This window comes from Brachycentrus maculatus, unplaced genomic scaffold, assembly GCF_059751285.1.
Source record: "Brachycentrus maculatus isolate JH-2025_06_01 unplaced genomic scaffold, ASM5975128v1 h1tg000566l, whole genome shotgun sequence".
NCBI classification, from domain to species: Eukaryota; Metazoa; Arthropoda; class Insecta; order Trichoptera; family Brachycentridae; genus Brachycentrus; species Brachycentrus maculatus.
In genome coordinates this window covers 799,829-817,500 of record NW_028281308.1, presented here as the reverse complement: position 1 = coordinate 817,500, position 17,672 = coordinate 799,829, and the positions used below count along the sequence as shown (strand labels likewise).

Here is a 17,672-nt window from a genome sequence, read left to right as displayed (position 1 = left end):
ATATATATATATATATATATATATATATGTATATATATATATATATATACTTATATATATATATATATATATAATATATATATATATATATATATATATATATATATATATATATATATATATATATATATATTTATACATATATATATATATATATATATATATATATATATATATATATATATATATATATATATATATATATATATATATATATATATATATTTATACATATATATATATATATATATATATATATATATATATATATATATATATATATATATATATATATATATATATATATAAATACATACACACACTTTTACGTCAGGGGTTGGAACAATCGAATAGAAACAAATACATAAACACATATAAAGTATTAACTTTCCCAATGCTTGTGGGTATAAATTATTTTAGCTACTGTTTAAAGAAATTTACTTGTATCTGTTACATTCTGCTCGTGTGTCTCTGTTACATTCAACATATGGCGCTGCCATTGTGCTAAAAACTGCTCAAAATGTGTTTTGCTTGTCCTAGGACACTATAGTGGAGTTGTTCTTTACTATATTTAATTTATATATTTTTATTTAATTTATATAATTTTTTTGGATATACGACATTATTCGTTAAGCGTATGGACGTGTATATTATTTTTTACCGTTTGGATCGTGATTTCAAGAGACTCGTAGGAATTTTGGTGAAATTGCCTTTCCTTATATTTATTTGCTGATTTCACTGAAAAAAATCAAAATAAATATTTATCACTATAATAATACTACTACTGCTACTACCTTCACGCCGCTTCTTTGAAAGGGTAGACAAAGAGGATAGAACGCCACTCTAGCCTGTCCTGACATGCATCCTTTGATTTTATTTATTTATTTAATTATTTAAACTACATGTACAGAAAATAAATAAGTACATTTGCGGGTTTATTGGTCAAAAGCAATATCTTCAAACCAACCAAAAACAGACTAGTGATATTGGTCAAAACGTTTGATACCATATATAGCTGTTTGCAATCAGAGGGTAGATAGTACTTGAACATTTAAAAAAACATAAATTACAAATTGATGATAATAGGGAAGGCAAAGGAAGAAGTGAGTTTAGGGAAGGAGGTAGAGGGAGGAGGTTTGATGGACAGTTAGGGTTCTAATGATAGATAGCAATGTCTCAGACGTTTCTTAAAAGTTATTAGAGAAGGTGCATTTGTTTACGCGGAGAAGTAATTCATTCCATAGTTTGGCCGCTTGGACAGATAAGGAATTACTGAAGAATGATGTGTTATGGCGAAGAATGGGAAGTGTAATCTGTTTAAATGTCAGACCCTAATAATTTCATGTTGATGATCTGATGATGGAATGATTATTCCGAAACCGGTGGTCACGAATTTGTGCCTATTAAATTGGTATTACACAAAGTGATCGATGAATGATAAGGATAGTGTTTTTTGACATCTCATCAAAGATGAAGAAGAATATGGAAGTCTGGGCATTTACGGGGCTGACGACCGTCATAGGCTGGTTTAAGTGATCGCTTTACACACGTGTAACATTCTCCAATTCTACCCATTATTGACAACCACACTACTCAAATTCTTGGAAGTTCCATATATATGAACAAATTTTGAAACATTGTTCTTGAATTAGAACTTCACTGGAGACATCTATTGGTGAGATGAAAAGAAGCTTTTTATTGAGCAGAAAGTATTTTATTATTATGTGAGGTCCGAATCCTGGATTATAATCACATACATGAAAAACGGGCCGTCAGCCACGTAAATCACCAGACTTACATATTCTTCTTCATCTTTGATGAGAAGTCAAAAAAAAAAGAAAAATAACTCCTAAAAATTGGAGATAATCCAGATTTGTGAACAAGTATTTGGACACACTCAAAACATTGTAAATAAGGATTGTGTTATATTACCATACCACAAAGTTAACACTGCTTTTAGAATGCAAAATACATTATATCGCTATACACTTAATACACTCCTTTCAAGAAGGTCATAAATCAAAAATCGTCAATTTTCAGTTGTGCATGTTTTCGGAATGTCCAGAAAATGTACTATATCCCAGCAAAAGAGGTATATTTTTAACTTAATATTTACCCGCTACAGGGCAGAAAGTGTTGTTTTTGCATTTTGAAGAAAAGGTATTGTTTAAATTTTTTTTTAAATATAGCAAATATTTTTCAAATGGAGAAAAATCCTTCAGGTTTTACCTAAAAAGATCTGTTGCACAGTAAAAAGTTTAATAAGTGGCTTGATATTTGTTTTTAATACATTGTATTATATTTTTTAATTTTAAAAAGGTTCTCCTGAAAAATCAAGTTTTTTAAATGTATGACGTTGTAAGGAGTGAGCGATATTTGACGCCATTCTCTCTGCCTACCCCTGTGGAAGAGGCTAATTGGTTAGATTTAATTTAAAAAAACAACAAAATTATTTACACTAGTAACTAGTGCTTGGGTCACTCGTTTTTATGTACTCAGTACACACTCCATCTTGTTTTGGTGAATTAGTTAGGTTAGGTTAGTTTAAGGTACCCTTAGTTATAAAGGGATTTTGCCTTGCAAAGTTCTGTTGGAATGAAAAATGGTATAAGTCTAAAATGTTTATATTATTGACATCCCAAATAGATAAAAAAGAATATGAAAGTTTGGGCTTTTACAAGGAATACGACCTGACATTGGGCGACTCCTGACTTGACCGCATTCAAGTATTTAAAATACTTGAAGATGGTAAATTTTTCAACCACTTTCGCCTCATAAATTTGTTTTACTAATATCGCTCACTCCTTTCAACAACATCATATATCAAAATCGTCAATTTTCAGTTGTGCATGTTTTTAGAATGCCCAGAAAATGTACTATATCCCAGCAAAAGCGGCATATTTTAAACTTAATATTTACCCGCTACAGGGTAGAAAGTGTTGTTTTTGCATTTTGAAGAAAAGGTATTGTTTAATTATTTTTTTAAATATACTAAATATTATGTTTTGAATATTGAAAGCATTAACTTTGTGGATCATATTGATATATTATTTCGAGAAATAAAAATACTTTGTGTTCTGATCCACTCACATTTTTATTAACCAACTAGTTTTTATTTCTCGAAATAATATACTAAATATTTTTCAAATGGAGAAAAAACATTCAGGTTTTACCTAAAAAGATTTGTTGCACAGTAAACAGTTCAATGAGTAGCTTGATATTTATTTTTAATACATTTCATTATATTTTTAAACTATAAAAACGATCTCCTGAAAAATCAAGTTTTTTGATACATGACGTTGTTGAAAGAAGTGAGCGATTTGTATTCTTTCTTCACTCATTCGATCCACATGTCCAAACCATCTCAACACACCTTTCTTAATTTTGCCAATGATGCTTATCTCAGCCTTGCATTCTTTCCTTATAATTTATAACATAATTATTTCATTCAAAAACATATTATATACATAAGTCACAATTATAATTTTCCCGATGAGTAATTTCCATTACTCATTTTAAGACATGACTGCAAAACATAAACGACAGATTAAAAAATATTTATAAAATAAAAAATTTAATGAATTTAATTGTTGAAAATTGAAAAAATTGAAAATTGAATGAATCATTCGAATATCTATCATATAGTTTTACATTTTCATCTATGATAACTCATTTTTACAGCATTCAGTCTTCCTTCATCCTTCTTTTGCCAACTCCGTGCTTCATTCACATTCGGGTTTTAAATATTGATATATGGGTACATCGATGTTTTGCCCTATCTTTTTAACATAAAAGTCAGTAAAATATTGAGAAAACTTAATTTTTTTATATTTTTAATATCAAAATAATTAATGGTCATTTTTGACTTAGGTCGCTTCTCCCATGAAGTTTTCGATAATTTAGGTTAGGTCAATATTTTCCGAAAGGTCATCCTGCTACACTGCCTACGTTCCTTCCATACGAAACGGAAAATCCGCAAGGGAATTAAAATTTTCCGTTCATGAATCTAAAGAAGGTTTTCCCCTCTTTTTGTTTTATTTTTTAAGTGGTTTTTTTTTGACGCGGTAGGGTGAATTAGTCTGGATCAGACGAAATGGTGAAACACTTCTCCTTCTCCGAATCCACCCGGCAGTTGAATGAAAGAGTAGGATGAATCGTATCTACTCTCTCCGTCTCATACGTAATAGATAGTCCAAACCATCGAAGTTCCTATTTGACCCACACTAGATGATCCCTCCTGTTCCCAACACAGATTCAAACAAAAACATATTTAATTAGCTAGAAGAAACAAAAATCCACTAAATGATCTATAAACCTTGTACATAATAAGCAAGGTAAATAATAAATGCAATTCCCATCTAAAAAAAAAAAAAAGTCCAAACCATCTCAACGCATGTCCAATTTATCTCAACACATGTTCAATTTATTTCAACACATGTCCAATTTATTTCAACACATGTCCAATTTATCTCAACACATGTTTAAATTATCTTGAACACATATCCAAACCATCTTAACACATGTCCAATTTATTTCAACACATGTCCAATTTATCTCAACACATATCCAAACCATCTCACTACATGTCCAAGCCATTTCAACACATGTCCAAGCCAGCTCAACACTTGTCCAAACCACCTCAACATATGCCAAACTATCTCAACACATGTCAAAGCCATCTCATCACATGTCCAAACCATCTCAACGCATGTCCAATTTATCTCAATACATCGGAGGGCTAATCACCTTTCCTTCATGTGTTAACTATCAAGAGATCGTTAACACATGAAGGAACGACACTGCGTTTATATGATGCTGTGCCCTGTGCACCATTGGGTGCGGATAAATTTTTTTCTACTGCAAATTTCATTAAAAAATATTTAAATTATTGTAATATGAAACATTTCGCTCACTCCTTTCAACAACGTCATATATCAAAAAACTTGATTTTTCAGAAGATCGTTTTTAAAGTTTAAAAATATAATACAATGTATTAAAAATAAATATCAAGCCACTTATTGAACTTTTTACTGTGCAACAGATCTTTTTAGGTAAAACCTGAATGTTTATTCTCCATTTGAAAAATATTTAGTGTATTTAAAAAAACAATTAAACAATACCCTTTCTTCAAAGTGCAAAAACAACACTTTCTGCCCTGTAGCGGGTAAATATTAAGTTAAAAATATGCCGCTTTTGCTGGGATATAGTACATTTTCTGGGCACTCCAAAAACATGCACAACTGAAAATTGACGATTTTTTTATATATGACCTTGTTGAAAGGAGTGAGCGATTTGTGCTTTGAGCCGCCCGCACACGCAGCCTCTCTCCGCGCCGACTTTTAAGCACTCTCCCTCCGGATGTGGGCACAAGTGGAGTAAGTCAATATGCCCAAAAAGGGTGGTCCGCTGTGGTCACATTAATGTTGACTCGATTTAATTAAATTTAATAATAGATGGCGCTGAGGAAGGATGACTTTGTAGGTTGCCAGGGAAAATATTTACACTGGTTTTGGTTGGGTGGTTTGTTAATTTTTATTAAGTTCTCGGGTGAAATTATTAATTAATTTAATTACATCTCCGTAGGTATTCTTCATATTCAAATCCTTATCCGAACCCGGGACCTCCAGAACGGTAGACGAGCGTGGTGACCATTACAATACGGTGCGGACAAAAATACCGTTTATATATATATATATATATATATATATATATATATATATATATATATATATATATATATATATATATATATAAATATATATATATAGATATTTATATATATATATATATATATATATATATATATATATATATATATATATATATATATATATATATATATATATATATTTATATATATATATATATATATATATATATATATATATATATATATATATATATATATATTTATATATATATATATATATATATATATATATATATACATATATATATATTTATATATATATATATATATATATATATATATATATATATATATATATATATATATATATATATATATATATACATATATATATATGTATATATATATATATATATATATATATATATATATATATATATATATATATATATATATATATATATATATATATATATATATATGAATCCCTAGAACAGGTGCAAGAATTTTTATATCTAGGAAGCATGTTCACAAGGGATGGAAAAGTGGATAAGGATATTGAGAGAAGAGTGAATGCAGGGAATAGAATAAATGGTGCTTTTAACAGAGTGATTGGGAATAAGAATATGTCCATGGAAGCCAAGCTAGCGGTTCACAACGGCGTGCTAGTACCGACACTAATGTATGGAAGCGAAACATGGAACTGGCAAAGGAAGGATGAAAGCAGAGTGAACGCTGTTGAAATGCGCTCCCTCAGACGAATGTGTGGAAAATCATTGTATGACAGAATTAAAAACGACGATATAAGAAAGGAATGTAAGGCTGAACGAGGAATAATTGAAAAGATTAGGAAGAGTTCTTTGCGGTGGTATGGACATGTGGAGCGAATGGATAGCGAGAGAATGACTAAGAAAATATATGTGGCGAATGTGAGAGGGAAAACAGAACGTGGACGACCGAAAAAGACTTGGCACGATCAGATCAGAACCTAAAATCTGGCGGTGTCAAAAGTCTGCGTAATCGGAGGGCATGTATGACTAGATGTATGGTGTGAAGGAGGCGAGGAGTGTATGTCAGGACAGAAGAGTGTGGCGTTTCATCCTCTCTGCCCCTGCGGGGAAACGGCGTGATGGTAGTAGTAGTAGCAGTAGTAGTATATATATATATCGATCGGATACTCTTGAGTCGCATAGATTATTCGCAAAGATAAGAGAGACTCTTTCCTAAAAACACTCTCCGGACAGGATTATCCTTCAATGATCCCTTGTCAGAGGCTTTCCACTAAGGAAGACGGATTTGGTACACCCAACATATCCTAATTCGGGCAAGTCACTAAGGGATTTCAACCCAAATACTGGCCAAACTCTAAAATCCGAAATTCAGGGAAATACGAAAAAGATTTTGATGAAAAACATTTGTGGATAAATATGTTAAAACACTTCAATAGAAGACAAATTAAAAATATTTTATATTTGTCTTCTATCTCTGTCAGTGTCTCGTAATGGTCAGCACGCTCGGCTACCGTTCTGGAGGTCCCGGGTTCGATTCCCGGGGGGGGGGGTAAAATAAATACAAGTGATTTTTTTCACTGTAATATTATTTCAATATTACCCTGGACTGGTACCTGAAGCGGAGGGCTGATCACCTTTCCTTCATGTGTAAACGATCAAATCGTTTATATGATGCAGTGCCCTATGCACTATTGGGTTTGGATAAGGGTTTTATTATATATATAAATATATATATTTATATATATATATATATATATATATATATATATATATATATATATATATATATATATATATATATATATATATATATATATATATATATATATATATATAAATATATATATATATATATATATAAATTTATATATATTTATATATATCCGCAACCCAATGGTGCATAGAGCACTGCATCATATAAACGCAGTGTTATCTCGATCGTTAACACATAAAGGAAAGGTGATCAGCCCTCCGCTTCTGCAATGAGCAAATGCTGAGATGTTCATGATCGGCCCACACTAGATCATCCCTCCTGTTCCCAACACAGATTCAAATAAAAATATATGTATATATTTAGTTAGAAGAAATAAAAATCCACTAAATGATCTATAAACCTTGTACATAATAAGCAAAGTAATTAATAAGTGCAATTTCCATCTAAAAAAAAGCTCTCCGCTTCGGGTAACAGTCCAGGGTAATTTCGAATAAATATAAGGGTGTAAAATCACTAACATTTATGTTCACTCCGCCTGGGAATCGAACCCGGGACCTCCAGGACGGTAGCTAAACATAGTATCTATAACACCACGTAGGCGGACACAAAAAATTGCTTTGAAAGAGAAGGTCTGTCAGGAAGCATTGATGCTTTTGTATCAGATCTGGGAAGGCGTTGGGACAGCTTTCAATATATAATCAAACTTCAAACAAAGTTATCTCGAGTTTTCTTTTTAATTTTTTTTTTTTATTCCAGGATATTGGAGTCGGAAATATATTCAGCTCTCCTGCCGGAAGAGCCGTCGTCAACAAAACTCCCGAAACGAAGAGCAAAGCAAGCAGCCAGAAACCATTTTGCTCAAGCACATCCACAAATTTTGAAAGCAATAACTTTGTCCTTCGCCCAGAAACCCTTGTAGATCTAAAAAGTAGTCACTTGAGTGGGTATCCTCCACCAATCGAATACAAAGCTAAAAATCAAGAAATATACAAAACAAATAAACATAGCTCAAGTGATTTTAAAGACTTGAAATTGACCGTTATGTATAATGAAGAAGCTATTAGAACAGCTAAACATACAGATGTTAAAACTAGAGACGTTGAAGAATCAGAAAGGTTTGATAAAGATGAAGATGTAGAAGAAGAGATCGTGAAAGAAAACGTGATATCCAATCAACCTACTGACAGAAAAGAACTGTTGATAAGCTTACAAGACATATACAAGACAAAAAGCGAAAATGACACAAGCATAGAAAGCATTGCAGACTTGAAACGTAGAAGAAACTTGGACCTGAACAAGGTATCTTTTGAGGAGGAAGACAAAAGTGACTTTGACGAAAAGTTCGACGAAAAGCCGAGTCACAATTTACAGAGGAACCTAGTGAAGGAACGAGGGTTTTCGGACGAGAAGTGCGACATCCTGAGGAGGATTGTGAGCGGGTTTCTGGGAGGATGGACCACAGGGAAGATGGTGGACATCGCGAGATGGAGGAGGAGAAAGTCCAGTGAAGAGCTCTACAGAGAGGCGTCTCTAGCTCTTGGATATCCCTGCGAACTGACTGACTCTTGCAGATGTCTTGAATGCCAGGTTAGTTGACAATAATCTTAGCCTGAATGTCTGCAAATGCTTTTTTTGACATCTCAATACAGATTTAAAAAAAAGAATCTGTTAGTCTAGATATTAACAGGGCTAAACCACCTGTCATGACGACAGTTGTGACCAAGATTTGCTGCGTCCTACGCCTTATCTCTTCATTCCTCACAAAGTCAAACCACCGCACGCCTAAAATTCTCCGCAGACACCTATTCTCAAAGCTTAGTATACGGCTGCTCTGGGCCCTTGTAAGGTGCCATGTTACACAGCCGAATAAGAGAACAGGAGCAATGCAGGCATTGTATACGCGGCATTTGGTATTCACCGAGTATAAATCCGATCTCCAGACAGCCTTCATACTGTCGTCAAGAAAAGGCGATTCAGTTGGCTTGGCCATGTACTCCGCATGCCTCCTGAGAGCCACCATCAAGCTTGCCTCTTTTACAAGCGCAGGTTCGCGCCGCCCAGGACGACCACTGCTGACAATTCGTCGGCAGTTCTCGTCAGAACTTCGGGACGCGGATCTGACTTTGGAGGATGCAAGGGAGCTGGCAGCCGACAGAAAAGCCTGGAGACAGTTTGTGGACTCCAAATTCTCCACCTAGGGAGCTGACTCTAGTTGAGTGATCGCTTTACACACTTTGCAACATCCATCATGATGACAACAACACTATGTACTAATTTTTTGGAAGTCAAACTCCTTTTTTAAACTAAACTACTTTCTCAAACCAAAAGCTTACTGAAACCGACGATAGATGGCTCTAGTAACCTTACAAATTAAGCGTCATGTGATTTTTTACATATGTAGGGGTTCCAAAAAATTGAGTAGTGTGGTTGTCAATCATAAGCAGTGATCACTTAACCAGTCTATAGACTATTCCATATTCTTCATCATCTATGTGGAGACGTCTTTAATTAAATTTCATTTACAAGATGGCGTTAGTTTTGGAAAATTCGCGCAAGAATTTAATTTAATATGGTAATAAATAATTTCAGCATTTCGAGAAACAGAGGTTATTTCGACTATAGCTTTTATGTTTGAAAGTTCTCAAAAGTCGATAAAATTACATCGAACTTTAAAGCTGGAAGCTTGTTTAGTTTTATATGTTCGTAGTTGAAATTTCGGATATGTACGCATGCTGTATTTAGTTACGCTGGGAACCAACTCTCAATGCATGGAAGCAAAACATAGAGTTGGCAAAAGAATACTGAAATACTGAATGCAGTCGAAATGCGACCTCTCAATGAGGCAAAACCCTGTATGGCAGATGTTCTAATGATAATAAAAGGAAGGAAGGCTTAGATTATCATTATCGATAAAATTGAGAGAATATATGTATATAAATATATATATATATATATATATATATATATATATATATATATATATATATATATATATATATATATATATATATATATATATATATATATATATATATATATATATATATATATATATATATATATATAATATATATATATATATATATATATATATATATATATATATATATATATATATATATATATATATATATATATATATATATATATATATATATATATATATATATATATATATATATATATATATATATATATATATATATATATATATATATATATATATATATATATATAAATATATATATATATATATATATATATATATATATATATATATATATATATATATATATATATATATATATATATATATATATATATATATATATATATATATATATATATTTATATATATATATATATATATATATATATATATATATATATATATATATATATATATATATATATATATATATATATATATATATATATATATATATATATTTATATATATAAATATATATATATATATATATATATATATATATATATATATATATATATATATATACATATATATATATATATATATATATATATATATATATATATATATATATATATATATATATATATATATATATATATATATATATATATATATATATATATATATATACATAAACATATATATATATATATATATATATATATATATATATATATTTATATATATAGGGTCCGCCATCTAAAGTTTTTTTTTTCAACTAGTGCTTATTTCGTGAATGGTAACACTTAGCTCATGTCTGATTTGACAGATAATTAGTTTTATCCTTCCGCTGAGCGAATATGGTTGTGTATACGCTTGAACAACGCTGGGAAATATTGCGACATTACTTTGAAAATCATGGTAATGTTGCAGAATGTGTGCGAAAATTGCGTACGGTTTTTGGAAGAAGAGAAGCACCGTCAGCTCCGTATGTTCGTTATCTTGTGAAAAAAGTGAAAGAAACTCATCCTCATCGATAAACCAAAGCGTGAAAAGCCAAAAACAGTGCGTACACCCGAGAATATCGATGTTGTGGCAGAAAGTGTGCGTGAAGCGCCATCAACATCAATTCACCGTCGTTCTCAACAATTGAACATTTCGGAGACATCATTGAGACGAATTTTGCATAAAGACCTTGGTATGACGCCATACAAAGTCCAATTGGTTCAGGAGTTGAAGCCAACTGACCATCCAATGCGTTTTCGCTTCGCTGAGTGGGCCTGCGATCGACTTACAGAAGATGCCGATTTTGCCAAAAAAATTATCTTTTCGGATGAAGCTCATTTTGATCTTGGCGGGTATGTAAACAAGCAAAATTGTCGTATTTGGGGCACAGAAAACCCGCACGCATACATTGAAAAGCCGGTACACCCAAAACGAGTCACTGTTTGGTGCGGATTTTGGTCCAGAGGCATAATTGGGCCATTTTTCTTTGAAAATGAGCAAGGAGTGGCCGTTACAGTCAATGGCGATCGTTATCGGGCCATGTTGAACGGATTTTTGTTCACAAAAATTGAAGAGGAGGATATTGGCAACATTTGGTTTCAACAGGACGGCGCTACGTGCCACACAGCCGAAGCTACACTCGATGTTTTGCGCCCTGTTTTTGAAAAAAAAAAGTTATTTGGCGGACCCTTTATATTTATATATATATATTATATATATATATATATATATATATATATATATATATATATATATATATATATATATATATATATATATATATATATATATATATATATATATATATATATATATATATATATATATATATATATATATATATATATATATATATATATATATATATATATATATATATATATATATATATATATATATATATATATATATATTTATATATATATATTTATTTATAAATATATATATATATATATATATATATATATATATATATATATATATATATATATATATATATATATATATATATATATATATATATATATATATATATATATATATATATATATATATTTATATATATATATTTATTTATAAATATATATATATTTTTTTTTTTTTAAATCCTTATCCGTACCCCAATGGTGCATAGGGCACTGCTTCATATAAATGCAATGATCTTGATCGTTTAACACATGAAGGAAAGGTGATCATCCCTCCGCTTCAGGTACCAGTCCAGGGTAATATTGAATAAATATTACAGTGAAAAAATCACTTATATTTATTTGCCCCCCCTTGGGAATCGAACCTGGAAACTCCAGAACGGTAGCCGAGCGTGCTGACCGATATATATATATATATATATATATATATATATATATATATATATATATATATATATATATATATATATATATATATATGTATATATATATATATATATATGATATAGAAGATGAAGAAGAATATGGAAGTCTGGGCATTTACGGGGCTGACGACCGTCATAGGCTGGTTTAAGTGATCACTTATCACCCATTATTGTCAATAATGGGTAGAATTGGTGAATGTTACACGTGTGTAAAGTGATCACTTAAACCAGCCTTTGACGGTTGTCAGCCCCGTAAATGCCCAGACTTCCATATTCTTCTTCATCTTTGATGAGATGTCAAAAATAATATCTTGTATGCTCTTTTTTTGAGATCTACCCAAGATCCTTTACATAACCGTCAAAATATTTTTAATTGATAGTGTTTTGGTATTAATCAGTCTTGGTAAAGAAGCGGTTACATGATATGCTTCATACCTTAAATCGTTTTAGTAAAAAACCAGAAGTGAAAATCTAAAGATATTGGTTGAAAAATTAGAATTCTCCAGTTGCTTGGATATCACCGAAAAACAAGTTTGAAACATTTTATGAAACACTCGCTTATTTGAATGGTATTGACATTGAGTAATGTAGTGTTTCAGACGTTTCTTCAGGGTTATCGATCAGGTGCATTTATCAAGGTGATAGGTAATTTATTTCAAAGTGTGGCAACCCTGATAGAGATTGAAATAGATCACTGTTTCTCAAACTTGTTGGCGATGAAACACGTTTGAGACTTTTAATATTTTAAAGAACACTTAAATAAGCTGCGTTTGTCGTGTAGTGGTCAGAGTATTTGGTTACCGCGCTAGAAACCCCGAGTTCAATGCTCAGGGGGGTCACCATTGGGGGCGGATAAGTTTTTTTCTACTGCAAATTTCATAAAAAAAAACTATATATTGTAATATGTAACATATCGCTCACTCTTTTCAATAACGTTATTCATCAAAAAACTTGATTTTTCAGGATATCGTTTTTTAAGTTTTAAAATACAATGAAATGTATTAAAAATAAATATCATGCCACTTATTGAACTTTTTATTGTGCAACAGATTTTTTTAGGTAAAACTTGAAGGTTTTTTCTCCATTTGAACAATATTGAGTATATTAAAAAAAATATATTAAACAATACCCTTTCATCAAAATGCAAAAACAACACCATATTTACTGTTAATTCTTGGGACCATCAAACCTTCGTTGTGATCGTATTAAGTGTATAGAAATAGTTTGACATTGTGTTTATATTTTTTAATTATACATAAATAAATAAATAAAAAATCCTTCTACATTCGTTATAAGATCGGATCTGATTTGAAAGTTCGAGAAACTTATCTGATCCTAAAACCGGACGGTTTTAAGGGCATGTTCCGTGTTCTGTCCTCATCTATCTTTCTATGATTACATCAAAAGGACTTCTTTCACTAACTTCTTCATTTCACCCTATTTCTACTCCCTTAAACTATACTCTTCTTACTTTTCCATTCAACTGCCACCCCTATTCTTAAAAACTATATTTCTTGAATGCTTTTCGCAAATACTTTGTGGCACATTTTATAAACTTTATAAAATTAAACAAGTTTGTTTTAACCACTTTTTTATTATTAGATCACTTTAACCTACCGGTTTCGACAAGAACCTTGTCATCATCAGGGTTTATTTAATTCTAAAACATTAAAAACATTAAAACTCAAATTTAATTACCAAAAACTTTCACACACTTATAAAACTTAGAAAAATCCTAAATTTAGGGTTTTTTACGGAGTGTGAAAGTTTTCGGTAAGAGAATGTAATTAATATGAGTATTTTAATGTTTTTAACGTTTTAGAATTTAATAAACCCAGATGATGACAAGGTTCTTGTCGAAACCGGTAGGTTAAAGTGTACAAATAATAAAAAAGTGGTTATAACAAAGTTGCTTCATTTTATAAAGTTTAAAAACTATACTCTTACTATAGCTGAGAGATGAGAATTGTCTCAATATAAATTTCCCTAGAAAATCTGAAAATTTAAATTAAAAGTAAATAATTATTGTCCACCTCCGTAGTGTAGTGGTCAGGGCGTTTGGCTACCGTGCTGGAGGTCCCGGGTTCTATCCGGGATTATTTCGTCCACTGACCTAGCTGCTTACAAAAAAACATATTTGTGAACACACTAAAAATGTTCAAATGTATGTGATGAAATAAATATATTAATGAATAAATAACACTTTGCTTATCATTCATCGTTCACTTTGTGTAATACCACTGACATTTGATTTGATGATGGAATGATTATTCCGAAACCGGTAATCACGAATTAGTGTTTATAAGTGGTATTTTAGCATTAAAAGAATGATGAATGATAGGGAGTGTGTTATACCATTGTTCCTGTGCGAGTGTGCCGCGGCACACTGGTGTACCGTGGTTATTCGTTGGTGTGCCGCGGAAAAAAGTCTAGTTTTGTGAAGACATGAAATCAACCTTGTTATAATATATCATGTTTTCGCATTGTATTTTGATAATAAGTCAATATTAAATTAACACTGTTTTTTTTGTGTACCTCTGAAATTTCTTAATTTGGGAGGTGTACCTTGAACAGAAAAAGTTTGAGGAACACTGTGTTATACCATACCACAAAGTTGACAATGATTTTGCTTTTAATAAATCATTCGTTTCTGTTTATTTTCAGTGCAATTACTTCGAATGCGACGACAGCGACAGCGAAACGAGCGACATCTCTCTAAGCCTGCTCGACAGCGACGCGGAGGACACGTCGTGCGACCAATATTCGTCGGCAAATCGGTCGTGCGACGTGTTTTACTACGAGAACGAGACCAGCTCCAGGCAGACGTCCGTCGACATGCCCAGCGACGCGGAGGACGAGAAGAAATCCCAAGGTTGCGGAGAAAACGCCGCGCAAAGTGGCAATGTCGACAGAAAAGGCGGGCAAAGTGACAGCTCGGCGGCCATCTTGGATGAAACGGACGTGGCGCCCTCTATAAGCATCGCGGCGGGAACGCCTGTTATCTTGGACCATTTGTTAAACACGCCTATGGCCTGTTCGCTCCAGTGATAAAAATATATGAAATGTAGCATTTTACTTCTCTAAAGATACCCAGACTTTCATATTGTTTATGTATATTATCGTTTGTTTGACGTTGAAAGAAAAGGCGGGCAAAGTGACAGCTCGGCGGCCATCTTGTAAGACGCGGACGTGGCGCCCTCTATCGGCATCGCGGTGGAAACGCCAATTGTAGAGGGCTTCACCAAAAAGTTACATTTCCAATATTGCACAAAAAATCCTTGAAATGCAAATCTGTTCTGTTTACTGTATTCTATCAAAATCTTAATTAAAGTAAAGATCAGAAACCGACATCTCAACATAGATGAAGAAAAATATGGAAGTCTGGGTGTTTACAGGGCTCAATAAACCTTTCATGGACCGGTTAAGTGATCACTTTACACACGTGTAACATTCACCATTTTTCAACCACGCTACTAAAATTTTTGAAACTCCTAGATATCTCATGACACAGTGCATATAAGTTCACAACAGCCATCTATGTTGGATTGAGAAATCTTTTCGAACAAATATATGGACACACTCAAAATGTTGTTATATTTTAATTGAAAATTCTAAATAAACGTAAGTTTTTTGTCAATATCTGACTAATAGGGTTTAAGTAAAAATATAAATATTTCAGAAGCGAATGATCTCTTAAAACCTTTCCGGGAGTATGGACGTAAATGAACGCCAGTGCGAATTTTCATCGAAGGAGTATCGACGTTAATGAACGTCCAAGTCTACCTGTCAGCTGGTACGATGTAATTTGTGTAGTAATGACATCTGTGGATATTTGTAAAGGAGACTGATTTTTGGAATTGCTAAATTCAGTCACATCACCCCACTACTTCACAAACTCCACTGGTTACGCTTTCCCGAAAGGGTTGAGTATAAACTCTGCCTACTCATGTATAAAACAATACACAATATGGCTCCAGAGTATCTTAAGGAGCTGTGTATTCCAGATGAATTGGTTGATAGACGTCTCACGCTTCCATCGGCTACAACATCTGCAATGGGCAAAGTGATCTTACCAGCTCGCTACCAACGCACTAAATTTGGCGAGTGTGCCTTTGCTTTTGCAGGACCGACGGCGTGGAATGCTCTTCCACCAGTGGTTAGAAATAGTGAGACTGAGATGATCTTTAGAAAAAGACAAAAAACAAATTTGTTTGCTAAATCGTTTCCACCATAATATTTTCCCCAATTCATTCACAGTGAAGCGTCCTTGAGGTATTATTTTACGAAAATGGCGCTATATAAGTTATCCAAATTTATTATTATTATTATTAACTTTGTCATAAAATAAAACCTAGAGATTTTTTATTTAAATTATTTTTACATAATTTTTATCTTAATACAAAGAATATTTTTTATTTTTTGTAGTATTTTTATTTAAAAAAATATATATTTAACGTTTTAAAACCACTCCCCATAGAAAGTCGGACATCAATTATTGTACTCCTGGAAAGGTTAAAATTGTATGGTTTTCTTCAAAAAAATAACAAGAATTATATAAAGGTCCCTTAGAATAATGTGTGGCAAAACGTTGTATGATAGATGTTCGATCCAAATGCTCCAGGTATAAGTTTCTTAGTAAAAGTAACATAAAATTATCATTAGATTAAAACCAATATTTTTAGCTTTTCCACTTTTTTATTTGACCAGCGACCGGGTTTCGTCGTTACCGACATCATCATGTCGGTAACGACGAAACCCGGTCGCTGGTCAAATAAAAAAGTGGAAAAGCTAAAAATATTGGTTTTAATCTAATAATAAATTAAAAATGCAATTCCATCACGAAGTGTCAGTGGATAATATAAATCTAATAAAATTATCACTGTCATTTTTTGCACTGAAATTATACAGCAAAAAGGGGGTAAATTCGCCTTGTTTCAATGACATTTTGTATGATTTATGGTTCTCTCTCAACTCTGGGTTATATTCTGAACATTTTTTGGCATCGG

At 31.8% G+C, this 17,672-nt stretch overlaps 2 protein-coding genes across 2 annotated transcripts in view; one reads left to right on the top strand and one right to left on the bottom strand.

Moving 5' to 3' along the window:
* LOC148301417 (uncharacterized) overlaps positions 1–17,273 on the top strand; it is an 84,471-nt gene extending 67,198 nt beyond the window's left edge. Inside the window, exons 3-4 of the mRNA XM_088273357.1 lie at positions 8,132–8,962; positions 15,331–17,273. Coding sequence (XP_088129483.1) covers positions 8,132–8,962; positions 15,331–15,714 — 1,215 coding nt within the window. The 3' untranslated portion in view covers positions 15,715–17,273. The remainder of the gene's footprint in view (positions 1–8,131; positions 8,963–15,330) is intronic.
* LOC148301407 (low density lipoprotein receptor adapter protein 1-like) overlaps positions 1–17,672 on the bottom strand; it is a 291,630-nt gene that overhangs the window by 97,145 nt on the left and 176,813 nt on the right. The gene's annotated exons all lie outside the window — the stretch shown is intronic.